Source organism: Aythya fuligula, chromosome 5 (assembly GCF_009819795.1).
Source record: "Aythya fuligula isolate bAytFul2 chromosome 5, bAytFul2.pri, whole genome shotgun sequence".
NCBI lineage: Eukaryota > Metazoa > Chordata > Aves > Anseriformes > Anatidae > Aythya > Aythya fuligula.
The window spans coordinates 56670236-56696811 of NC_045563.1; the positions used below are offsets into that span (position 1 = coordinate 56670236).

General features: G+C 35.4%; 1 protein-coding gene across 1 annotated transcript in view; it reads right to left on the minus strand.

The window, feature by feature from the left end:
• Positions 1 to 7648: 7648 nt before the first annotated feature.
• The window catches only part of KIF18A (kinesin family member 18A), a 34741-nt gene continuing 15813 nt past the window's right edge, over positions 7649 to 26576 (minus strand). The window contains exons 10-17 of the mRNA XM_032188629.1: positions 26337 to 26499; positions 22342 to 22506; positions 21034 to 21155; positions 19742 to 19980; positions 11848 to 12328; positions 11413 to 11520; positions 9292 to 9401; positions 7649 to 7898 (exon numbers count right to left, since the gene is read on the minus strand). Of these exons, the coding sequence (XP_032044520.1) occupies positions 7750 to 7898; positions 9292 to 9401; positions 11413 to 11520; positions 11848 to 12328; positions 19742 to 19980; positions 21034 to 21155; positions 22342 to 22506; positions 26337 to 26499 (1537 nt within the window). The 3' untranslated portion in view covers positions 7649 to 7749. The remainder of the gene's footprint in view (positions 7899 to 9291; positions 9402 to 11412; positions 11521 to 11847; positions 12329 to 19741; positions 19981 to 21033; positions 21156 to 22341; positions 22507 to 26336; positions 26500 to 26576) is intronic.

Consider the following 26576-nt stretch of genomic DNA (forward strand, 5'->3'; position numbering starts at 1 on the left):
CCGGGGCCTTTTCTTATTTGTCTGCTCTTTTTACTGAAAAACTGGGGAAGAGATAAGAAAAGTACTAAACACCAATCTTCATCAAGTTATTCTAAAACTTCTGATTTTTAATTTTTTTGTTTTTCCTCATGTAAACATAGCTTCCGTACTCTTACTTCCAGAAGTGAAATGTACACATTTTCATTTTTAATTACCTCCATCATTTGGTCTTTTAAGTATTTCTGCTTTGTCTCTCCTGCCCCTCCAAAGCTGCATTGACAGCTGCCTGAGATGAACAGCTCCACCATTTACCTGCACCTTTCACAGTTTATTTTTAACAGATGTACTTCAGCTCTGGTGTTCCCTTCCTTAGTTAAATAGCATAGTGACTATTCTGAGATTTTTTCTCTTACTAAGGATGCTCCATGTGAGCATATTACAGAGTGATAGATAAACTTTGAGGTATCACCCATGTGCTACTGAGGCCTTGGGCAAATCTTATTTTTGGCATTTTAAAGTGTAACCTGCACCACGTCCCTCTTAACCACAGGTAGGTAAGAGAGTGTCAAGTCTAATGCCCATTGCGTTCTCTGCTGTTTACAGACTGTTTTCTCTTACGACAGTGTCACAATGAAGGTTGGATTAAAACAATAGGAAGTTAGTTACGGAATTTCCATGTAAATATATTCCACGTTCCTCATATGCTTAAGTCATTCACTAGGAGTTTTCAATTCTTTCAGCACCCAGCTCTGGATAATGACTCTACACAGAAACAGCTATAATACCAGTTAGTATATATATATATATTTTTTAAACGTATCTTTAAGCAAATGAGCCAACTGCCTCAACAAAACCCACAGTAGGGTAGCCTGAAAATGCATTTGCTATATAGCTGTGAAAATAATGTTTTCATCATCTTATTTATTAGAATGCCCTGTAAAATTTAACTACAGGTATTCAGATTTAAACAATGTCAGCAATGATGGTATTCCAAAATTTCAACCACAAAGTAAAAATTGCTTTAGTCAGTCTTTCATCCTCTGTCATCCACATCTGGAAAAGGCACAAAGTGGAAACAGTTTGGTTATAATCATTCCCATTTGGACAGAAGGGAGAACGGAGAAGATTCCTAGTATTCTGACAAGAGATACGAAGGTCACTATTTCCATATTTATTGCGACTGCTTCACCATCAGAAAACAATGAATAGATGTCACAGATTTCAGAACACTAATTTGTGTTCTATTTTAAGGGTCTGAGATTTTTACCACAGATATCTAGTGAGGTAAAATGAATCAATTGAGTAAGGCGGACAGATGCAGCCTGCAATTTCACATTTGATAGTGTCCTGCGCAACACAGATTTGATTGATGGACCATACAGGGGATAAGGAAAAGGCTGGATGGTCACACTCAAAGAGCTGCAGGCAATCAAAGGGCCAGTGTCCAGACAGTGACCAGTGTCAAGTGCTGTTCCTCAGGGGTTGGTATTGGGACTGGTGCTATTTAATAACGTTTTTGTCAGCAACATGGACAGCGGGATTGAGTGCACCCTCCACAAGTTTGCTGATGTAATCAAGCTGTGTGGTGCAGTCGACACACTGGAGGGAAAGGATGGCATCCACAGGGACTGTGAGAGGTTGGCCCACACAAACCTCATGAAGCTCAACAAGTCCAAGGGCAAAGTCCAGAATCTGGGCTGGGGGAATCCCAAACAAAAGCTAGGTGGAGAATGAATTGAGAGACGCCCTGAAGTGAATAATGAATAACCTGGGGATGGTGGTTGTTGAGAAGCTCAACATGAGTTAGCAATGTGTACTTGCAGTTTAGGAAGCCAACCAAGTCCTGGGCTGAATCAAAAGCAGCATGTCCAGGAGAGTGATGGAAGCAGTTGTCCCTCCTTTGCTCTGCTGAGAGCCCACCTGGAGCAGTGCATTGAGCTCTGGGGGGCCCCAGCATAAGGTCCATGTCCTTCTATTTAAAGAGAGTCCGGAGGCCAGAAGGATGATCATAGGGCTGAAGCACCTCTCCTATGGAGTTGGGATTGTTCAGTAGGGAGAAGGCTCCAGGAAGGCCTTATACAGCAGCCTTTCAGTACCTAAATGGGGCCTACAGAAAAGCTGGGAAGGGACTCTTTGTGAAGGTGATAAAACAAGGAGAAATTGCTTAAACAAGAGGGTTGATTTAGTTTAGGTATTAAGTAAAAATTCTTCACTTCTGGGAAGTTGTGGAGGCCCTGCCCCTGGAGAGATTTAAGACCAGGCTTGATAGGGGCTTGCACATGTAGCGGGAGGTGTCCTTGCCCAGGGCAGGGGGGTTGGAGTTACATTATCTTTACGGTCCCTTCCAACCCAAAGCATTCTATTGTCTGTGGTTTTAAAACTTGATTTGCCCTACTGTAGCTTCTAATACTGAATTATATGTATATTTAATTCACTCCCTTGTAGTACTTCAATGTACTATAGTCATGCTACATAAAACCTTAATACCTAATACATATGGCACAATTAAACTTAATGCAATGGGGAAATCAGGAATAATTTTCCCAAGAGCACTACACAGCAGAGAAATAAAATGGGCCATTTACCATTACACATCCTCTCTCTATTAAGAAGGCTCTTACAAATTCCTGCAGAGAAGAACACATTTTACAGTTCCAGCAGATAAATTTTCTAGGAACATTTACTTTGTTTAAGTTGTTAAAATTATCTCTCATGCCTATTTACAAACATTTTAAAAAAGCTAATCCAAGTGAAATATAGCTACCTTCAAGTCCAAATGATTTTCAAGATGGACCACTCCGCTAACTTAAATCTTGATTTTTATATTATGCTGTCAGGCTTCCCAGTACCTGTTCTACCTATTATCTTCTGCAGTCAGAGTACTGAAACTTGCAGGTGCAAGAGACTTCCTTCAGCAGCAGATAATCAGTCTTTAAATGTAGGACTAACTCACTAAATATTTGTCCCAGTGAGTACATCTCTTCACCCAGCTTCAGGCTCAGAGACTTCCACCACTACTGCAAAAGTGACTTTTCCTAATAACCCAAGCATGTTTTTGTGCTTAGCCAAATTGACAGGACAGCAGATTTTGTTTTGGTGTAAGTAAGAAGGAAATAGCTTTCTTCAAATAATCTTTAAAAATCTATAGGTGTCTGGATATAAGGTTATCTAACTCTTGGTTTACTATAAAGGGTAACAAACCTTGTAAATTTCTGCAAAATCAATGGACACGATTACCTTTCAAAATGCCTGGGCACTTGGCACAAATACACTGAAGCATTGTGAAGATTAGAGGTAATTACTAGAAAAAAAAGACTGAATTCACACTAAGTTTACTACCTGTGTAGAATGTTACAGAAACTGTTTTGCAAAATGTGTATGGAGATGTAATGAGTCCATTATAAATGGCTCAGCAGTCTATAGCCCCACTAACCACATTGTTCTCATTCTTCTGTGCATTTCTTTCACCTGTACCCAACTCCATCCAGTAACAAGTATTTATAGCTTCCCAAGCTTGTTTAGCAAGCATCTTGCTATGCTTCAGATACCTCCTCTAAATTCACTTTCCTGAAACAACAACAAATAACTGAGCCACAATACAAACTTCACACTACAGCCTTTGTATTTTTTCCTAAGAATTCTGTGATGGGACTAGATCTTAGACTTCCTTTTCACATTTGCAACCAATTGATTTCCATAAACATCTCAGCCCTGTGGCCATGCGAAGTCTTCACCTCTTGGGAAAAGTTTTCCAAAATAACCTCATTGCAAAGCCAGCAATAGCAAGATGTCCTAAAATCCTGGACAGTGCCCTCAAAATGAGTTACTAGGGCTCCCAGCTTGTACTAGCAGAGACTAAACTAACAAGCAGTGGCAAGATGTAAAACATTGTGCTTCCTGTTTATTGCGATCATATTCAGGACAGAAAAAAAAAACCACAAAACTGTAGTATCACATATTCCCAGTGTAGACCACAGAAGGAAACTTTTTCTGTTAAGAAAGCCTCAGCAATATACTTCTGGGTGCACAATAATCTTCTCAGGCATTTTGAGTGTTTCATGACTGCTTTAGTTTGATGGAAAGACCAATGACTATTTTAATACTGAATATTTTACAAGCACACAATTTTGGTACTCATTTTGGAGTTATGCAAAAGTATTTATGAAACCAACATGAAGGCTACCATATTAGAGTCAATACTATTCACCACCAATTACACATACATGTACAGAGGATGGGACGGTAATGACATATCTTTTCAAAGTACACTTGAGGTGTGGCTTGTAACCTCAAATATTTAAGAGAAAACCTTCTACAAGTAACTAGTGGTGTAACATTTTTGTTCTTGCCCTTCCTCCAAATAAATTGCAATGATGTGGAATATAGTATATCTACAGATTTTCTAAGTTTTATCTTTCATTCGTTCATCACATGAACTTTTAGAAATGCTAGAACAAGGCATTTGTAGAAAGTGGTCCTTTATACACAATGGTTTACAATGATTTCCTACACTGATCTCATGAAGGATCCATTAAGACAGAACCATGAATTTTTGATTTTACATTAGTATATTTCAAGATATTTTTACTTAGTCTATGTATTGGTATTAAATAAGAAAACAAGATCATCCAAGATCAGAGGTAGTATTGCTGTGTATATATGTCCAAACATACTGAAGTTGTTGTTTATCTCACAGCAAGTAAGGTGATTCACTCGTTACCTGTGGTATATTAGGTATCTAAGATGTCAGGAGCACATTTTCCAGTGAATTTATGTTAAACTAAACTACTGTCATTTATTTTTTTGACCACTAAACAAGATTAAATTTACTTACGTAATTCGAATTTTGATTCAGCCTGGGTCATGCTACATGTATGTTGCATAATATTCCTTTACCTCCCATTTGGCATGATTTAACAATGGATGCTACAGAATGAAATTAAATGTATGCTTCAGATAAATGTCACCTGAAGAACTATTACTCTATTTAGTTTGTAAAGGCAAGCTAACAGGTAACAAGCGATGCAGATAGGCAAGGAAATAAAGTGAATTATGTGCTAGCTTCTCTGCTCCCCAAATACTCTTCGCTTCCTACTTAAGAAAAGATTGGCAGTCTTACAGAAAACTTATTAAGCACACAGAAGTCCTGTACCAGCGATTTATGTGGAATGTACTCTTAGGCACCTTCTGCTCACGAAGTCTAGATGTGTTCATAGTATGTAACAACATAATTGTATGACTAATAATGGAGAAGTGTAATCAACAGCCACCTGAATAATAAAAATCCTGCTTCAGTCTTCTAATTGCTGGAAACCATTTTGTTAGTTATAAAATATAAATTCATACCCAGCTATTTTAGTCAACATATCTATTTGATGTGTTGACTACATACTCCTGATCAGGAATGGGAGTCAACTCACGTCTGTGTGCTAATTTTCTCAACACCTTATATATTTATTATTATTTTTTCTTTTTAAAGTCCCTGGAAGCATTGCAAGCTGATCAAATCAATTCCACTCAGGGGTATGCAAAAAACAAACAAACAAACAAAAAAAACCACACACAACACAACCAACAAGGAAGATCTCATCAGTTATGTTCTGAGTGAGCATCAAGATGTTGCATGCACAAGCTTGTCTAAAAACCTTTCAAAGTGCCTATTTTGAGCCTTACATATCATAAAAGCAAAGTGCATTACAACTATATTTATAAGCAAAGCCCAACATGCCTCTTGCAGATGTGAAGCAGTGTGAATAAGAGCCCCCCATGCACATTTTGTATTAGATACCACTTAGGAAAAAAACTCAAATCAAAAACATATTGGTCTCCACAATTCCAGCTGTACCTGGTACCAGAACCATAAGTTAAAATTAATCCCGAAATCTTGTTGTTCATCATGGTATAGAAGTATTAAAATGGACTTCCTCACCACCCCCTTCATTCTACTGAAATTTATTACATCATCTGGCTGGGATGTGGTCAAGTCCTAAACTCTTTTACTGCTTATCTTATGTTTAGGATACTGTTCATAACAGCCTTTTAAACAGCCAGCATTTCCTCAGTTCTCATTATGCAATCAGTATGAACCTGTGCTTACCACAATGACTAGATCTGTGCTCACCACAATGACTTTATCGTACCTATATTTGCATTCTAAAGGGATGTATAAGAGGATTTAATTTCTCACCTCAATTTTTAACTAGCAATGCTGTTTCAAGCAATTATTCTTTCTTTGAACTTCCCTGATGAAGAAAGCCTCTGCAATGTTGTCTGTTCTTCCCACAAGTGGTCCTGAACGCTTATACATGCAGTTACCGTTTCCTTCTTCTTAAGTCTTCTGAAAATGCTCCAACAATAACAATGTCAACACATAAAAGCTAGGAAGAGATCTAACTGAGAAGGTTGTATTAGTTTGCCTAAATATCAAAGACCACAGAGAGCAAAAATACGTGTATAAAACCATAAACTTGTGGTAATACTGAAATATTTTTAGGAACGAATTTGATAAAAGCTATTACATCACATAACCCAGTTCTGTGCTATCAAAGGAAAACTTGTGATTAAACAACAGCAACAACCACCACCTGCAAAGCTCTTTTAGGTCCATTACTATTGCTGAAAGCCAGAACCTCCTTCCACAGCATACTTCATGCTGCTTAACGTATTGGATTGCAAGATGCTTGCTGAATTCAGACAGATGTTTAACTCCACTGTAACTGGTTACTGGACTTCTTCCTCTAGTTCCAATCAGCTTGGGGAGTTTATGTATACACCTACACTTATATAGACCAAATAGACCAGAAAGATACTGTTAAGGGTGGGCAGGCTGTCAGGGTTACAACGTAACTATAAATCTACTTGTCTGTGAATAGCCATCATTTATCAAGACATACAGTATGCACTAATGCAATATTTGACAAAGTTAATTCTGACTCATAAAGTAGTACATTTTTCAATTCATGTAACGCTTTTAGTTATAACTCAAAATTTATTCAGAGTTATTAACATAATTATCCTATTTACAAACAAACTCAAAACTGAAATACAAAACAGGAACATTTACAACCAAGTAAAAGGTTAGAAACGCAGGCTAAACTTTAAGACATCATACATCATTAAAACCCTTTTTGTAAAGATTTTTCTGTCTCCTGGCACTACACTGGTATTACCTATCCACAACAAAAATGTTACCTAATATTAAAATAGCATTCTAATGCTCAGCATGAATACACTTCAATATTAATGTCTTTCACATGCTTCCAAATGAAAACCCATGGTAACATTATGAAATCACAATAAAAATTTAGCAGGTCCAAAGAATTTTTCTACTTTTGTATGACACAATTATTACAAAATTAAGACTGAGTATAGGTGAGCAATGTAGAGTCGTTTCAAAAAGTTACAGTACCTCTGATTGCCTTTAAGACTTGCACTGTATGAAGTATTATTATTAGTCATACACACAGGGAAAAACTCTAAAACTGTGGTAGAAGATATCCCAGGCACTTCTCCATTCACAACTTGAAATAAAATTTCATATTTATTTGTTAATATACTGAGAATACTTGTAAATTTTCAAACAGGAGACAAATGAGTTTATTCTGTTTTAGAATTGATGAAAATCTTATTTCCAGTAACTGGATTTTTTTTTTTTTTTTAAAGTTCTGTATTACTGAGACATCTTTAACACAAAATAATTCACAAGAGGGAAAACAAAGTCACTCTGTTCTCACTTGCTTTACATTAATCCTGCTTGAATTACCGATGAACCTAAATTCTATTTTTTTTCTTGCAAACATGAAGTAGAAGATTTTTTGATGTCCTTGATTTAGCACCAAGTGCTACATTTCCTTCAGAAAGGCTTCTAGCAAGGTTTCTTGACACATCCCGTTCTTCCTTCCAACTCCTCCTTCCAATTCCTAGTGAAGAAAGTGTTATTACAAATAGGTCAAATTGTGCTTATGTTCATTGGACGAATGTCTCATATCTCGATCTCTTTTTCAGAGCATGCCTAAGAACTTTTGCACACGCTTCTTTCCCTTATTGAAAGCCTATTTTTGATACAAGTGTAATCACTCAGCTCAGTAATGCAGTGTGCTAATTACCTATGAAGTCCAACAATAGGACTCTCAGCTGACACATGAGATGTTATAAAATGGCACAGTCTATCTAAAAATGCAGAGATATTAAAGTTTTATTAATCCTGATTACGTACAGAGCTGTACCAAAAAATGAACATTACATCATTGAAGAAACTTTTTTTAAATTCAATTTGAACGTCACTCTTCCTGTTAGGGATTTGATGTTTCACTCTTCTCCTATAATGTATACTTTTGAAAATAAGATCTATTTTATGATCAGTTAAACTTCAAAAATTAAAGATCTCTTCCCTATTTCAGAATTTGGTATGTCACTATGTATTTTTTTTTTTTTAATAGTACCAGTGTAGAGTGGTTTTGCTAGGCTTATAACCCAATCTTTAGCAGAAGAAATTGATACTGATGTAACTGTGAATGCACTTTGCCAAATAAGTAACTATTAGTTAGGCAAAGCTTCGCATCAGATTTACACTTTTTATAGACATTAATACATCCACCTAATTTTTCCATGAATCAACAGTAGTATGTATTCATCTATACTTTTTCCTCTCACATGATTGGTCTACTGCAGGTGCCAAGCAACTTAGCATCAAGAACTCTGAAGGCGCAAACTTCAAGTTTTGAAGAGCTTTGTGCCCCTTAGCTGAAAAGTCCGTCTTTTTAAAAAAAATTATCTTGTTATAGTACATTTCTATACCTCAAGCACAAATCATGTATTTATAGTCACACAATTGTTATAAAGTTCCACAGAATACCATCTGATAGTGCCAAACAAGTTCAGAAGTAATTCTGAAATATTGCTTTATTTTCTTCAAATTCTGCGTTGACCCAAAGTAGTGTTAAAGTATACTGAGTAAATCTCTGAGAAACAAAGAAACAAAAGTGGCAAATAAAATTGGTACCCGATAAATATCTCAACAGGCAAACATTTTTGCTCCAAGTCCTCAATTCCTGGAACAAGGTGTTCCTCACCAAGCTTGTAATAATATTGAGTTTTGATTAGGTGCTATCCAGATAACTGATTAGACAATATTCAGAATTTTATTTTAAGTGAACGGATATACTATTGAAACCAATGGCTTAGCGTGCTGATCCTAATCAAAGCAAAAATGCTGTTAAATTGCACAAACCATAAGCATTAACTCCAATTTTGGACCTCCTGTACAAACATAATTGCCAACACAGGGTTACATATTCAAATTTTGACACTTACCTGCTATTTTGGGTACTCTCAAAACTCGATTGCTTAACACAATCTCCTGTCGAACACGTTTTGCAGAAACTTCTTCTTTCAGGCTACCTAAGTCAGTGTTTGACACAGAACTGGAAAAATAGCCAGAAAAAGTTTGACATCAGTCAAGTGATCAGCAATACCACAAATGTATGCGTTGCAATCTGCAAAATACATCTAATTATATTAGCTGGTATTAGTTATTCACAACAGAAAGAAATAAACTCGTTTCTCTATGATGTATGTGTGTGTATATGTATATAGTATCTAGATACTATTCTCCATCCCACCCCTTCCTTTTTGGGGGACTACAGAAAGCAGTTTGATGGTCATTGCACACTAACTTATGTAGGTATGAAATCCTTGAAACGACCAAGTTGGGTTCATTGAAAGAAGTGTATATATATATATATATTTTTTTTTTTTTTTTTAAAAAATCACTAGTATTTTTCTATAGGCTCCAACAGAGTTGGACTGGGTTGCTTCATAGTGGACGATGCTTTTCAGCTAAGCTGCAATAAGTTGTTATAGCTTCAAAGTCACTGAGAAAAACATCTTTGTATTTTATACCCTTTCACGTGATGCACTGATGATCTGCACTGAAAAATATGAACCCGTCAGTCATCTCAGCCTTACACACCTCTCTTGCTTACTTCCCTGGTGTCGCTTTGTAAGACAGCCTCATAAACAAGCTAATTCTATTTACATCCAAGTAACTATGCTTTTCCCATTCCCCTAATATATTGTATTATCTCACTTTTCAGTCCTCTAACTTCTAGTTTTTCTACTTTTCCGAATAGCTTTCTGTCTAACCAGAAATAGATAGCAAGCAAAGACATGCCTGTCTTGTACAAGTCCTAAAATACTGTCTTCGATGCTTTTTTTGGAGAACATACACTTATAAGAATATAATGCTAATTGGTAAAAGCAGACTCTGTATGACGACAGACTGTCTCCTCTCTAACAGTAGGACCATATCCAATCATATTAACTGCATACAAAGTGTCTGATATTTCTATTTTTATTCTAACATTAGTAGGAGACGAATGCCTGGAGTGAACTACTTTAAAACAAGGAAAGCACCAAAGACCCAAAGAGTAAGAAAAGAAAAGAATAGGAAGTGAAAGAAGGCATCCTCTGTAAAAAGGTACAAGCATCTTTTTTTCCTTCCCAAGTACTGAACTTTCATTCCCTCTTACTTCCTCATAAACAGCAATACAAAGTCACCAAGAATTGAAGTTTCTTCCATGGCCCGTGACATACACGTACCTACGCAAATTGATTCTAATAGTTTTGAAACATTCTTGAAACAAGACCTATTAAGGGGCAGCTCCATTCACTAAGCAGCAACATGTGAGTTGTACTATGATTCATTTAATAAAAAAAAAATGTTGTATGTATTTTTGATTTTGAAACCAAAAGGACCTCTTTCATCAGTACTGACCTGATATCTTATCCTCGAATACACTAAAAGTCCAAACTAATGAAAAACACCACAACAGTGAACAACCAAAAAGTAGTACAACTCCATTTAATGTCTATTCAGTTCTAGCTTTTCTGCTGCTCCTTACAAATGCCTTTCAGGTCTTCAGGATCTAAATAGAGATATGACAAAATGGGAGTTTTTCCAAGAGCACATCACAAAAGAGAAGTCATAATAACTGGGACTGCAAATGAGTTATCAGAAAAATAAAGGCACCAGCTACAAAAATGTTGTCAAACGTTTTCTGTACATTCTGTTTCAGTAGTCTAATGCCTTCCATCAAAAGCCTAACATTTTCAAGTTTTATCTTCAGTTGATAATGAAACTTTTTTCATAATTGTATGACATCTTCCCATTCTGAATAGACAGTAAATATGGAAGACAATGTTCGTTTGTACTTGTTCAATAACAGAGCCCCTGAACCAAAATAAAGCTTACGACATTCTACCAAGAAGAAAAGAAGCATGTGAATTGTTGAACATATGAATCAAAACATCTCGTATGTTGTTTCAGATGACTTGTGTAACAAGTTTTCAGATTTGAAACAAAACTGAAGTAAGAATGTGAGAAATGAATACAAACCAATTTACATAGAATTAGCACAGTTAATTTAACCTTACCTTAATACCTTTCGTTTTCTCTCAGCAGCAGAAGTCATTGCCATATATGAGGGCTTCTCAAGTACTGAGGTAGTAGTATTTTTGCTTTTCAATGAAGGGAGACCAAGTCTGAAATCAAACAAATATATTTAGTAAGATCTGTTATGGACTGAAGTCAGATAAAATAGCTTTTCTTTTTTTTTTTTTAAAAAAAAAAAAAAGAAAAAACAAACCTTTACCTGTCACCAGTAACACTGATTTCAAATAATGGCAGAATTGAATCTGATACCTGTTATAATTCAAGGTTTGATTTTGAAAATATTAGTAGGTGTTAAAAGTTCAATTAACATCAATGACAAAAACCACCTCTTTGAGAATAAACGGAATTAAAGTGTTTGGAAAATAGAAATGGGACAAGACTGGGTAACAGTCCTTTTGTACATCGATGGAAAATACCTTTGCAGAATGCTACTGCTGCATGGCTGTGACTGTTCTACAGATGAGTCAACAGAAGCTTCATTTGTTTCACCTGTCCTTTCATATAGAATTACTGTTGAGTCCATGTCACCTTCATCACACTCTGGGATAACATCACATGTCAAGTCCATAACACTGGCCTTTTTCAGCTGCATATTTGCATTGCATTCGTTTGCTGCCGGAGGGCCTGAAAGGTGTAAGTCTTGCTTTACCACAGTCTGCATGCTGCAGCTTTGTACTGGTTTTCTGCAAGATTCTGGTGTATAGATGATGGGGCGAACCTCCTTGCTTAGAGAATCCTCCAGATGAAGGAGGCTGTAGCGCTTGGATGCAGCAGGACTTGGAGTTGTAACCGGAGAGTCCATTAGCTTCCGCCTGGTTCTCTTCTGTTGTGGTACCTCAAGTTCCACCAGTTGTGTATTTTTCTTCATTTCTTGTGATGGTGTACCAGAAGTTGTACCTGTGCAACAGTCAACAGTCATTAGCACATTTACTTACATTTACTACCTTAATGCTGCTTTTTCCCTCCTGTTCGCTTCTGAAATACATTTATTAGCTATGATATTGAAAATGCTGTTTATTAAAGGTTGGATCTTACAGGTCTTTTCCAACCAGAATGATTCTGTGATTCTATTCATTTACACATTAATTTCATCATATAACTTATATTATTTCTTTTGCAGCATTGTCCAGATGGCACCATTTGTTCTGTGGCATTCAGAATATTATAAATATGCATAGATTGATATAGTTAATCCCAGAGATATTATAAGTCATCACAACTAAGATATGAGATATTACAACAGGGAATGGAAGAGTAAGAGTATTGAAAATGATCACATTATCATGACAACTCTTAAATTAAGATGGTACCATCACAGTAATCTACAGCTGTCTCGTCATCATGTCCTTTTTTCCCTAGCAAGTACCACACAGGAGAAGGATAGAGACTGTTACAGATGACAAAAATAAAAATCTTTTGACATTGTAAATGAGACAGTGTCTTACAAAATGGGAAGGCAGCGGCTGCCTCGATCATGTTCATCTTGATACATCAACTATGGAAAACAAAACCATACGCTTAAAAAAACTGAAACATTCTAATAAACTATACAATACAGCAGCAATTGGCCATTGCCAAAACTCATCCTGATTTATGTTTTATCTTGATGTGTCATTTTTATTTTCACGTAGATGGCAATAAAAAATGATCTCTAAAGTAAAAGAGAAAAGGTCCTTTACTTTCAGGCTTTCAGATTTCAAGAGAATAGTCTTAAAATCACAGACCACTGTTCAAATGTCTAGGCCAGTGGTGACTTAAGTCAACCACCAGTAGTTTAATGCAAAAAATTAAGGGATGGAGGGAGATGGAGTTATCACAAACAAATCAAGGGTTGAAGTTTGTCAAAATCCAAAGTACTTCTATATTCAACTTGCTCTGCAAACAAAGAGAATAAGAAGAGGCTAGTATCCTTAAACATTCCGATGGACTGGCCTCCTTTCAGCCTATAGTCACAGTATCACAGTTCCCCTTTTCATTCCAGTCACAGAACATTGTTCTTACATGGACAGAACCTGCACATTCCCTAAATAACTAGCAACCACCAGAAATACTACAAACTTACGCTGATAACTGTTTTCCCTCCGAAACTCAGCAGGGTTCATTGGAAACAAGCAAGAAACTCATTTATGAGCTATTTTCTATGTCTACACCCTTGTTACACTATCAACAATGCTAAGCTTCATTATTTTGCTCACTCTTTAATTTTGGTTTTCTGAGAGTGTGCAATATTCTTCTCCTATGTAAAAGACGAACTCATATTTCTTTAAAAAAAAAGTTGTCATCACAAGCAACAATTGAGACCACAGCTTTCTTGTATAACACTTTATATTCTTAAATAAAAGAAAAAGCTTTATCTAATGATTCCAATCTAGTCATTGAAGTAACTATCCATTAAACATTTTAAGACACTTTAAAATATTAATTTATTCCGTTTTCCTTCTGCTTATATGCATTTGAAAGCGTGTGTTTCGGGAAAAATAACGGTTAGAATTCTATTTGTCTGTTGTTGCATTATGACAGGGAGCTTCCAGTTTCAGAAAGTTTGCTTACTGTAAGACACTGAGGTTTTGCTAATGTCCTGAAGTTACTAAGAAGGAAGTCTGATGGAGAAACATTTTGGTGAGAGTGCCAAGTTTTAGAAGCTTCTCCAGGACCAAATACTGGAAGCATTTTTAAATTAACTGTAAATGCAAGCATTTAAACCATGAATGAGATAGGTAAAGAACATAAAAGTATTGCCAACATTAATAATTTGTTGAATTTCATCATAATGAACTGCATTTCATACTGTAATACACATAGCATTTATAAAAAGACATTTGCAACAGTTCTATGTAGGGCAAACATCAGCTGCTAGTAAAAATCCAGACCTATTTTAAAAATCTTATTTCTGGAACAAAACTCATAAGAACAAGTTCAAAAAAAAAAAAAAAAAACACCCCGCTAGCTTTTCCTTCCAGTTAAGTAGTGGAAAGCATATAAAATATTCAAGAAACGTCCCTTCTCAAAGCTTTCCGTGAAAGCATTAAGTTGTTCCTAACGCAGTAAACAAGTAAACGAAGACATCACCAGCAACATCATATTTAACTTAGTTCCACTTAACCCCATAAGTGTGTCATTAGTGTTTAAAAAAACAAACAAACAAAAAACACTTCCTCCTTCCCTAACTCACTGTTTTACAGCACATGGATTCAAGCAATTGCGATCTGAAGTAAATATGAATACAGCAAGACAAACAACTTTAAAACCCACAAAATAAGAAAATGGCAGTGTTTCAATTTCTGCCTTAATAAAGAAAATCAAAATAAAATGGCATCTGACAACAATAGATGTTACAAACACAACAATCCTATAGATTTTAGACTGCTTCAAGCAGTCATTTCAACAGACATTTCAACTTTAAAAAACATCACTTTCAGCTTTTTTTGAGATTCTACTTCATAATACCTTCAAAGTTCATTCAATATTATTAAAAAGTGATATTCCAAGGCATATGTTAGGATTTATAGACATAAAAACTTGCATTCAAAGAAAATGTAGTACTGCAAATGAACAAAAATAACCTGTCTTAAAACACTTTTGACCTCCAAAGAAAATCTCCAAACCTACTTCATAATAAAAAGGGTGATTATGTTCATGGTTTGTATTTGCTTCAAATTTTATGGCCAGTTCAATATTTTCCATCAGATGAACCTCATGATTCAGTGATACTAAGATCACTTCTTATCCAAAAGCAAATCACTACGTATGTTGCACAAAAATCTGCAGTTAACCTCATGAATTAGCGTAAAAGATCAATTTAGAAGTTGCATTTCTTTAGCTAGTACTTTGTTAAAACTTCTCTTTAGAAAATGATAATTCCCAATAGATTGTAGAGAACAGATCACATACATGTATATTTAATGATCTTTAATTTCAGGATCATTCTGATAATAGATAATTGACAGTGATTTTCTTAGCTATCGTTTTTTCTTCCCAGATCCACTCAATTCAAGAACTGAAGTCATCCTCTACTGAGCAACAACCACCCAAGCAGCATGAGGTTTGTTTTATTACCTGTTCCAAAAGAGTACTCAGATTTATCAGGAGAGAAACTGCAGTATCAGGTATTTACAGCAATGAGAATTACCATGAAAAGCAGTATTTGCACGAGCCACGAAGAGAAGAGCTCGTGACAAGACAACTTGTAACGGCTAAGACTTCTCTTACACACGTAGTAACATCAGTTCTAGAAGACGATTATTTCTAGAAACAGCACTAAATGGTCCATACTCATTTCAATCAACATTTTTTGGGTGACCAGTGACTGATCCCATTACTAATAGTACATTTTTATTGTAACATCTGACTCATGGAATTCCACATTACAAATGAGGTCTAGTGAATCCTTTTCATTCATTTCATATTCACTGTGAAGGTGAATGTGAACCTTCACACTCCTGCAAAGGTGAGTTTAACAACAGTTCTGCAAAAAGCAAACTATCAACTGGAAACGCTAAAATCCAGTCTGCATTCCAGTGGGTCCCAGTAGTCAGTACTATTTTATACAGCATGAGAAAAACACTCAGTCATACAGCACAGTATGAAAAAGCAGCTCAGCATATGACAAATCTTTCCTATATATAAACAGCACACTTTTCCTATTATTAATCAAGTTATCTGCTACATAGAACTACACCCCAATTTTTCCTGCCATTCAAAATAAATTGACTTTACTTTCGGATATTTGTCACTACAGAAAGTAATGGATGCCCTCCCCCTCCTCTTTCTTCCTGTAAATCAATTCCATTCTCTCATTGCTAATGCACAGTAAGGCTTCCGGAAATGGGATGCCTGAAACAATGCCAAGAACTCTCCCATTCACAGAAATACTCGCAAATAGCAGTCATAGCTTTCCACCCATCAGTCCATGCTCTCTGAATCCTGTATGGCTCTCCATTGAGGAACAGCCCCAAAACGGGCCTAAATCTGGTTTTAAGTTAACTTATGTTGTTTTTGTAACTTGTGCTTCATTTGATGGTTGAGTTGTTCACGAGGTTGCACTTTTTAGGTGCACAGCACAACATTTCCAACACATAATTAAGGTTATAAAGATAGTATGGGTAAACACTTCAGTAGGAATATACATTCGGAAAATTGTTCAGAAATAACTATTAGAGTACAAAGTATTGTTTAGGTCTTACTGGAACTCTGCATTAAGGCTTCATAATTAAGCTAAGCAAGAGTAGAGGTTCTGAAATGGACAAGTTTCTAGTCATGGTGTAAGAATGTTTTTTTTTTTTCCCCTTACGAAAAATTACTACCAAGGATGCATAATTACAAAGCAATGTATAACAAGTAAATTCAGTGCGGTAAATATTTTTCAGTATTAAATTATTTAAAATCAACAATCTGAAATTTAAGATGATTCAAATGTTCCACATGAGATCAAATTTGAAGGTATTTCATCTAGTTTTATTTCCTAAAATCCTAGGGCGAAAGAAGAAAAACACAACCAGGTAAGAATCAGATATTTATAATTCAGGTGTTTTCTTACATTTTGAATGAATGGTCAGACAGTCTCAATCTTTTTCTCTCCCGCTACTACTTTATAGTATTTAATACATCAGAGAGCTTTTCCATGTAAGAAAATCTTTTAGAAAAACATTTCATGCATCACTCAAGTTCAGCTCAAATTCTACAGTAATTTCAAACTCTTGACAGATAACAGGATCTTATAAGATAATCTCAAAAACACTTTGAAGTGTTACTAGATAATTTTAATGTTTAAGTAACCAAATTTTGAATTTATTTTCATGACTCATTTCTGTGAGATTTTCAACAAGATCTGGAATAAAAATCCCTACTGCGACCTTTACTCCCATTATTCTCTTTAGAGTCTTTTTAAGTCACTTGCTTGAGTTCCTTCTTCAGGATCAAGTAACAGAACATAGTTAATGAGGTAACACATGAAAAGTTAAGGCCCTGCTTTCATAGCTTTTCTTCACCTATCAAAGTGATTCAACTCCTTCGGACTTCTGGAGGCAGTGCCTACAAGTAGAAGAATTTTTTATTTGACCTAAAGCGTTCTGATTTTTAGGTGAAAACACCCAACAACAATTAAGTTGCATTTGAACAATGTTGTGATATAATCTAAAAATTGCCAGCAAAATGTTACTGTATCACTAGAAACAGGAGTTCCTCCTTTAGTGCCTCACTTTTCATGACATGCACCATTTAATAATTTCCTTCAAGCACTGATGTTTGTGCATATTTGTATTTTGCAAATCTATTTGAATGGATCTTACATACATCCTTAGATACTTCAGCAAAAGTTGTATCATGGACTTTAAAGTTTACACTGAAGAATTGATATTGTCCCCATCTTGTTCTACAGAATGTACTTATTTCCATGAGTAGCATCTCATTCATACAGAAAAAAAATAAAAAAAATCAATATTGGCAAATAGCCAATGTCTTAACATAAGTTCAAGAGCAATTCACCACTGTTACCAGCTGACCTAGTACACTGCACTTCCTCTTAAACTCTCTAGACTCACTACTCATAAGAATGAGTCATTTCATTGATACCTAGTAACTTTTCCACCCTTCTCCCCCAAATTATATGGAAAATAAACTTTTGTCACAAGGTAACACAATTACACAGAACAGAAGACAAAAAAAAAAAATCACCGCTCTCAACTTAAGTGAGAATTAAGAATAAAATCACAAGAAATAACAGGAAAGTTTTGCTCTTTCCTGCTGACGAGCTTAAGTCCAACGCAATCACTATATGCAAAATACAGGTTTTTATATAACATACAAATTACCACTGTGTAGCACTATTTTGTTTGGTCTTGGTGCAAAATATTACTTCCCAACATCTTGAACAAATTCTAAATAATAAAATATCAATGTGCTGAAGGTGTGAGGAGATCTGTATAAATCTTCCTTTTTATTTGTTCACTAAGATCTTAGGTCAGCTCTTGCTAACATTTGCCAAGCATACTTCTGAGATGACTTTAGGGAGAAGGAATTGGATTCCTGAATAATTTATTTCATCTTTAAAGGAAAAAAGAAATTACTACATCCTTCCTACTTCTGATTGGGATGTTGCCCTTCTATTACTTCACATTTTCCCCATGCTACTGTATTTTTTTCTGCTTAATGGTGTTTTTTTCCCCCCTAATAGTTTTGTTACATTCTGCACAAGAGAAATACTATCGCATAGAATATCAACTATGAGTTTAAAATATTTTAAAAGGGAATTCAAACAAAATTGAAGAGCTATTTCATTACATATATTTTGTGCTCTACTGAAAAAAATTTAACACATTTTCTTTCCCAAAGGTAAATGGATCACTTTTATCCACCCCCACCTCCCAACATGTAGGAATTATTGTGCCAACATCAGTAATATTGTAGGAAAGAACACATCAAGGTTAAAATGATGATGTAAAAATATTGTTTAAGTGTTTCTTTTTTTCCTAGCAGAGCTATTACTGTTTTTATTTAACTGCTATATCACCTTTGCAATTAAGTAATTGAATGCCCAATTAATCCTTTTTAGAACTTCATTTTTTGAAATTCTTCCAGTATGCAAAGTCAATTGTCAATTCAATCCCAAATCAGCTTCAAATATCATATTCTTGATAAACTAGTACTTAGTTGCAATGTGTCTTATTCTTTACTATTACTTATGCCTAGATATTTTTGTAGAACAATGGATACCTGCTGATCAGAAAGTCTTACACTAATAAGTAGCATTCAAGTTAAAATCTGTTAAAACTTGTTTCAAGTTAGCTCAGCACCTTAAGCTGCCAATGAGACAAATTAAAATTAAGAAATACTGCACTAAGTTGATTCTAGGTAAACTCATACTTTTGAGGAAAGCTCACTCCCTTCAAAGGTATTACTTCAAACTGAGAAACTGTGATAGGTGCTCAACTTTTTGAATCACTTTGACAGAATTATAATGCTATTGACACCATGACTGCTTTTCCATCTGGGTCACGTGAAAGATTCACCAATTATTAACACTTACATGATCTAGGAACATTGTTGTAAGCAGCAGGTTACAACAAGAGAATAAAGAAGTTTTCTGTTAGAGTCTAGGTATTGAAAAATACCTTTGAAACACTTTGAAACAGTGAACTTGTTCCCCACTTCCAGTGAAGAATGGTGTATTTTATATAAAGCGTGCCTTAATTTCAATTTTACATTTATCTTGAATATTTGCAAAAATTTGCACCCACCATACCTAAGAATGGCATGCAGCTTTTTCAGGAATACTTTAAAGTATTTCCAGAAGAGAACAAATTATATACTTACAGCACGGGGTGTTTGGTTTGTTCAGAAGTTGTGGGAATGCAAAAATGGTTGACACTTCTAGCTCCTGGTTTTGACTGTGTTCCTCTTCTCCAGTCTGGTCAGCCCAAACTACTGATTTTTGCCTTTGAATCAGTTGCTCCACCTCACCATATTCTGTCTCAATTAAAGCATTTGACAACCCAGCTTCTTTCAAAATCAGATACTGCTTGCGAAGAACTGGAAGCAAACTATTTAGTACTCTGTAAAACAACAAGAGGCAAGACAAACATGAATAAATCCAACTCATCTGATCTTTATGAGTACTGCTGCCAGTATTAGTAATACAGATGTTTTTACTGTGCTCCCCTGCCCTCAGGCTCTGCTGTGTAGTTTACATTTGGGGCATACTGTAATACTAAGAGGAGATAGTCTTGACTAGGTAGACCAATTTTTCTCCTCAGCAAAAAAAGTTTACAAATTCCAATCCATGTACAGGAATTTATCAGTAGACTCCATTACAAGACTAAACCATAGGTTCATACTATAGCCAAGGAGATGTCTATGTAAAAAAAAAAAAAAAACAAAAAAACAATTTAACTACAAACAAAATGGGGTTTTCAGAGTTTTGTTTTCAATTTTTCATGTTTGTGTATTTGTTTTTGTAATGTTTATGGCAACAGCCTTTTGTCCCAACTATGACTAAAAGATGGTTGTTTCATTTTGTAATGATTGTTATAACACTAATACATATATTTACTTAACTTATGTGATTGTTTCCCCTTCCGTATCTTGCACCCTGGAAGGTAGGCTCAAACAGTCTGAAGAGACTGATGGAAACAGAGCTGATGTTTACTTGCCAGGTTTTTTTTTTTTTTTCAGTCTTACTACCTATGCACCAGTTTAATAGTAAATGTTTCAATATAAGTAAAAGTAATTAATGTCTATAATGCAGAAAATTAAAACGAATAAAAAATGAATACTGTTCAACACAGAAGTGGAAAATATTAGACACAATTAGCCTATTAACAATTTGTAAAAACTACACAGAAAAAGAAACAAAATAGAAATACTAAGTGAAGGAGAATAGTTGTAGCTTCTGTTAAACTAGAGTGGATTGAGCCCAAGATTTTTCAAGTCATTGTTTTCTGTATCTTTCTATACAAGGAAAAAAAAAACACTACAATGCTAGCTGAAAGAAAAAAGTTTCAGAAAAATTCTGCTTCTAACTAAAACTAAATTCTCGAGATGTGCATTCAGAGGTTACAGATGTCAAACTGCAGGTTTTACCAGACCTGCTGTGAAACCATACTTACTTTTCTGTCTGCTTATAATGCTGATCTTGAAGGGACACTAGTGATAACATATGCTCAATTTGTGCTTTCAGGTCCTTAGCTTCTAGGTTTAAATGGCAACACTGAAGATCTTTAGATAGTTCCTTAGGAAGATAGCAAGAAACAAACAATAAACAACTAGATATCGTCTTTCAAGTGAAAAACTCAAATTTTACCTTCAAATAATCATATTAAAGTTCCTATACTGAAAAGGAAAGATAGAATGGATCTACATTATTATTTATTCTTATGGTATTAAGTACAAACTGTTTGATTTTTATTTACATACATCAGTATTGCTTTGAAGATTTCCTTTGACAAATCAATGGGTGTACTGTAATTACCTTAAAAAACCATATATGCTTGTTGGATTCTTATTGTGTGCATTAACGAAGACAGGCTTGCCTCTTTCCCTGTGTACTTGCTGCATATCCATATTTCAGTGATGTTGTCTGGGGCAAGTCTTTACTATATTCAGTCACCTTTCTGACACCAGTATCTTGTTTGAAATACCTTACAAGTTCACTTATTTTAACGTACCAACATATTTTAGCATTTCCAAGTTAATTACAGGCATTAATGTGTATGTCTATACATGTATGCTCCATTATATGACTCAAAGTGTTCATTGCACACCACCATTTGAGCCAATGTACTTCACAGTTGAAACCAAAATGTAGGGACGAACAACCCACTGCCTTTCTTCACCTTTTCTCTTCCACATACTTCTATCTCTTCACTTCTACCGGCTTTGGTGCTCTTGTGAGGCTGCACCAAACTGACTCTCTCTACTTAGTAAAACCTGGCAGAGAACTTAACACAGCTTCTCACTTCTTTCTCCCTTACTGTCTAGCACCCTAAAAAAAGTCAAAAACCAACTCTTTTTACCCAGGCTAAAAGTTAGCTTGTCATATGCTTGGACAGCCTCAGGAGCTTAGAATAGAACTGCAGGGCCAGAAGCAGAATCAACTTTGTAGGGCTGAGTGTTTCAGACAGCTGCTATCATGGCTGTTTACCTTTAACATGCATTTTAGGGCTGTTTACCTTTAACATGCATTTTTGTAAGTACTTGTACACTTTGCTCATACAAACATTCCTTGTTCAAAGTACTTTTAGCGCAGAAGAACCAAACCAGTTACCACTAGAACTTGAAACCACCACATAAGAATACGTTAAAGCTAAAGTCATAAATGTGATTGAGAGAGAAGAAAAAGATCAAAAAAATTCTTAGCACAAGTCACACGTTCACTACAACACATGAGATCTGCTCTTAAAATGAAGGCATTTTACCTTCGGAATACTCCCATCTTGACCCAGGAGACGCATTTCGTTTTCAACTCGATGTAGCCAATTGCAATTTTCCTCAAAGCGTTCCATCTCCTCCTCTTTCTTCTTCTGCATGTGTGCACAGTAGGTTTTAAGTCTTGCAAGCCTATGATCCCGCTTACAAGTGGCCTAAAAACAAATAAAAACTGTGTTTATGGCACCACCTTTCAAATGATCCTGTGTAACTTCTCTATACATAAAACCAATTATGTACATACATACTTCATGGTACATAAACATGTTACATATTTGACCTGCTTAATGCAAGTTAAGTAGTACATTCTCCTTATGGGCTTTAATTATGTTTAAAGGTTTCCACACTTTTTCTCCCTGAAAACCTGACAATATAGAGAGTACATTTATTATTCTTTTCAAGAGTAATACATAGTTTTTAATCATTATCTTTTCTAGGCCATGTTTATCTCAAACCCGAGAGACTGGAAAACTGCACATGCACATAAACAGAATTCTAGATACAAGATAACCAAATAAGTTTTAGTAACTCAAGCATCAATATGATGAAGGAATTTTATCTGCTTTGTTTTCCTAATGCAATATGATCTAAAAGAAGCCCACTGAAAGATAAAGGGTTTTCCATTTGCCAAATATTTTATCTTTGAGCATCAGAATTATTCTGATGCTTCTCTGAAACCTGTCAACAGAAAGGTACAGAAACAGAAAAGCAGCCTGGATATGAATTAAATCCTAAATACAACAGAGGAGAATCACTCCAATTTGTGAGGGCAGTTTTAACTTCTGGTATACTTTCTAAATTAGGTCACTTTACCTGAAGTAGTTGTAGAGAATAACCACCTCAGCTAGCATTCAGAGTTCAACCTCAATTAAAAAAAAGCAGTTCAGTAAACTTCAGTTAAAAAAAATGCATTTAAAGTACATTTGCTACTCCAAATCAAAGTGAATATACAGAAGCCAATTAATTTTTTTTAAACACCTATACCAGCTATGTATCTGCAACCATATAGTTCCAAAATTAAGTCTGTAAGTGGTAACTTCATTGACTAGAATAGTTCTACTTCTTTACAATAGCAGGTCAAACTGGTTCCATGGTAGGTGTCAAAAAAAATATGAACATAACTTCATGTTGCACAAAACATCAGTTGCTCTGATGTCCTTCTGAACATACAGTTGAAAACAGCAAAAATATATGGGGAGATGCAGAATGCATTTCCTAAACTATTTTTTTTTTTTTTTTTTTTTGAAATGCTTACTTCAACAGCTGGTGTGCCGAAGACAGAACCAGCATGGTAAAGATACCTGAACTATGTGTGAACATCAAGATCAAGACTAGACTCCAGGCAGAATTTCATTTAGAAGATAAGACAGTCTAAAAAAAAAAGATGATGGAGGATCCAAAGAAGGTGAAGTCACTTAGTAAGGGGTCAGCTCCTTTAGTGAAGCTGCCCAGAAGAAGAGTTAGAGTGCCAGACTAAAGTTGCCAATGACCACTGGACAGTTCCCTCTGTCCAGCAAGGCCAGCGGAAAGCTTTCAAGACGACTGAAAGAAAAATCCAAATGCATTGTTTTGCATACTTGTCTTCAGCTTTTACATGGTGCAGGAGAGGTATTATGAATGAAGGTGGTATTTATGATATCCCACCACTTGATAAACCCTTCCAATAAGTTCCCATCAATAAAAGACATTATATTACTGAGCTGAAAGAGAAAAAAATGGTTAAGCATATTAGCTGTATCTGAGCCAGAGCACAGCCTCTAAAACACATTCTCCTGGCCCAGACACTTGGCTCTTACTCAGATTCACAATTGCCTAAGTCACATGAGAGAAGAAAATTCTCTCCAGACTGAAGAACTGGGATATATTCAACAAGTAGTTTTAGGTTCAGCATGCACAACTGCAGCGAGTAGAAAAATTGAAATCAGGACAGACTGACTACTTTCCAGGAATACTCTTGTTCATGACAGTTAAAATCACAATAGAGTGTCAGAAGCGATTTTAAATCTTTTTTTTTTTTTTTAAAGCCTCTCACTGTAGCAGTTTTTGCCATGACTTTATAAAGAAAGACTAGAAAGAAAACAGATTGCAAGACCCATGCAGAAAGCATCAAGATAAACTAGGTCAAAACTGAGCAAAGACCTGCTTAAACTCAGTGAAATAGTTAAAACACAGGGGCACAAGTTTATATGTTTACGTGCTGAGAGACATTGTTTGCATATTCTGCTACTGGTACAAAGGCTTTCTGGACAACACTACCATATACCTAGCAGGGAAGAGAATGACAACAAACATCAAAAGGTGCAACAGAGGAATTAGGCAGCAGTATGTAAGCAGTGTTTTGAGTACTCAGTGCCCAAGTTCCAAAAAAGCTGAAACTAGGTGCATGTATGTGGGAAATAGAATGGTCGTCCATTATTGGTGCAAAACTGAACTTTACAAGGCAGTTTTAACCAACTTTTTGTATCAAAAGAATATTTGGAAAAAAGGAGATGAAGGCAACTCATATATTGTTTTTTTCTTCTAAAATTGCCATTTAAGATAAAGTATTCAACTGATGTGTTTCAAGTGTAAGAAAGAGCTTGCTTTGTGTTGACTTGCCTATCATCACTATTATATCTAGTTACTGAACACGAACCATTAAGTGTAAACTTCAAAATGCTTTAGAAGTAAAACTCGTCCTTTAAAAATTAGTATTTGAGAAATACCCCTGTAGCCTCAGTGTATTTTAGCAAGAGAGCCCAGGGGCATTTAGGAAAACAGCACATGTGTAAAAATGCATGGAAGAACAGAAGCATTATAGGGCACAAGGGAAACATGAGCAGTCACTCTGATAATCAAATGACTGGATTCCAAATTAAAATCCAATTTGTTCCAACAAAAGTAGTCTCAAAAGGACATCAAGTTTTACCATTACAGCAGCTTACTCTTGTTAATAATTCATGTACTGTACAGTGACACTTGACTCTTAGTACATTGCATCTATAAGCTAACTGATGGAAAAACCAACAACATTTGAGTGTAGCACACTAGCATTCAGCACTAGTTTTATCAGCTCATAAGAAACATTTGTATTTAAATGTGAAGGCATAACCCTCCTAACAAATACGTAACTGTGCTGCACTGTAAGCAGCACTTAATGCAGCACAGACCAAACATTTTATGCCACAGAAACTCTGAAAGTAGAGTTCTAGAACACATTAGTCACTTGAAATATCTTCATTAATGACAAGCAAAAAATGTGACATATTTTCACTTTGACATTTATCTAAGGACCAAATTTCATGTGAATCACCATGGAAAAAAATAGTCATATGGCAAACCATCACTTTCAGCCAAATGCAGACTGTTACTATGATTAAGCAAAATCAGCCCCACCCTCAAATTCATACCTACATAAAACATACATTCTACATGAAAAAATAAGGGACTGTATATACCTTCCTCTTTGAGAAGTACAGCATTGAATGCTCATGTATAACAGCAATAGTTAGTACTTAGTTCCAAATTCTTTTCAAGGCAATGAAACATGATTTTGATTCACATGCCCTCAAGCAGACAGCCAAAAGTGGTGACTACTGAAAACATTAACAATAAGGACCTGCCTCGTTTAGCATGAGCTTTGTTTTTCCTTATGGAAAGGATCAGTCACAACAAAACTTATTTCTTAACTTGAACACTGGTTTTGGACACAGGCATGATGAGTCTCCCAAGTCAGGTACTAAGTAGCCTTATATAGATTTGTCATAGCTAAGTTGAAAAAGTTTTCACAACTAACAGTGAAAAGCACATCAACCTTTTTTGTGTGATATGGAAAGGAAAAAGGTATACGTGACACTAATATACTTTCTTTATTGATGTTCAAAATCTTTTCCAAGTGATTGCCCATGTGCCCCATTTCAATAGTATAGAGAAGCACTAAGTTACATAAATACTTCAGCAAAATCCATATATTAGTATAGCAAAACCAAAGATGCAAACAACTCACCTTTTCAACTCTTTCTTCAGAGCACATTAGTTGGATTTGTTCATGATATTGTTTCTCGTAATGTGTTTTCAGTGCGTTTACTTTCAGTTGCATTTCCAGCTTTAGGTGTTCTTTTCTGATTTCTTCACGGTTTGCAAACACATTTTTAAGGATTTCTTGGTATCTGTTAAAAGCAAAATATCACTATGAAGAATATCCAATTAGCTGCTTAGACTCTTTTGCAGACCATCCTCTACGTTG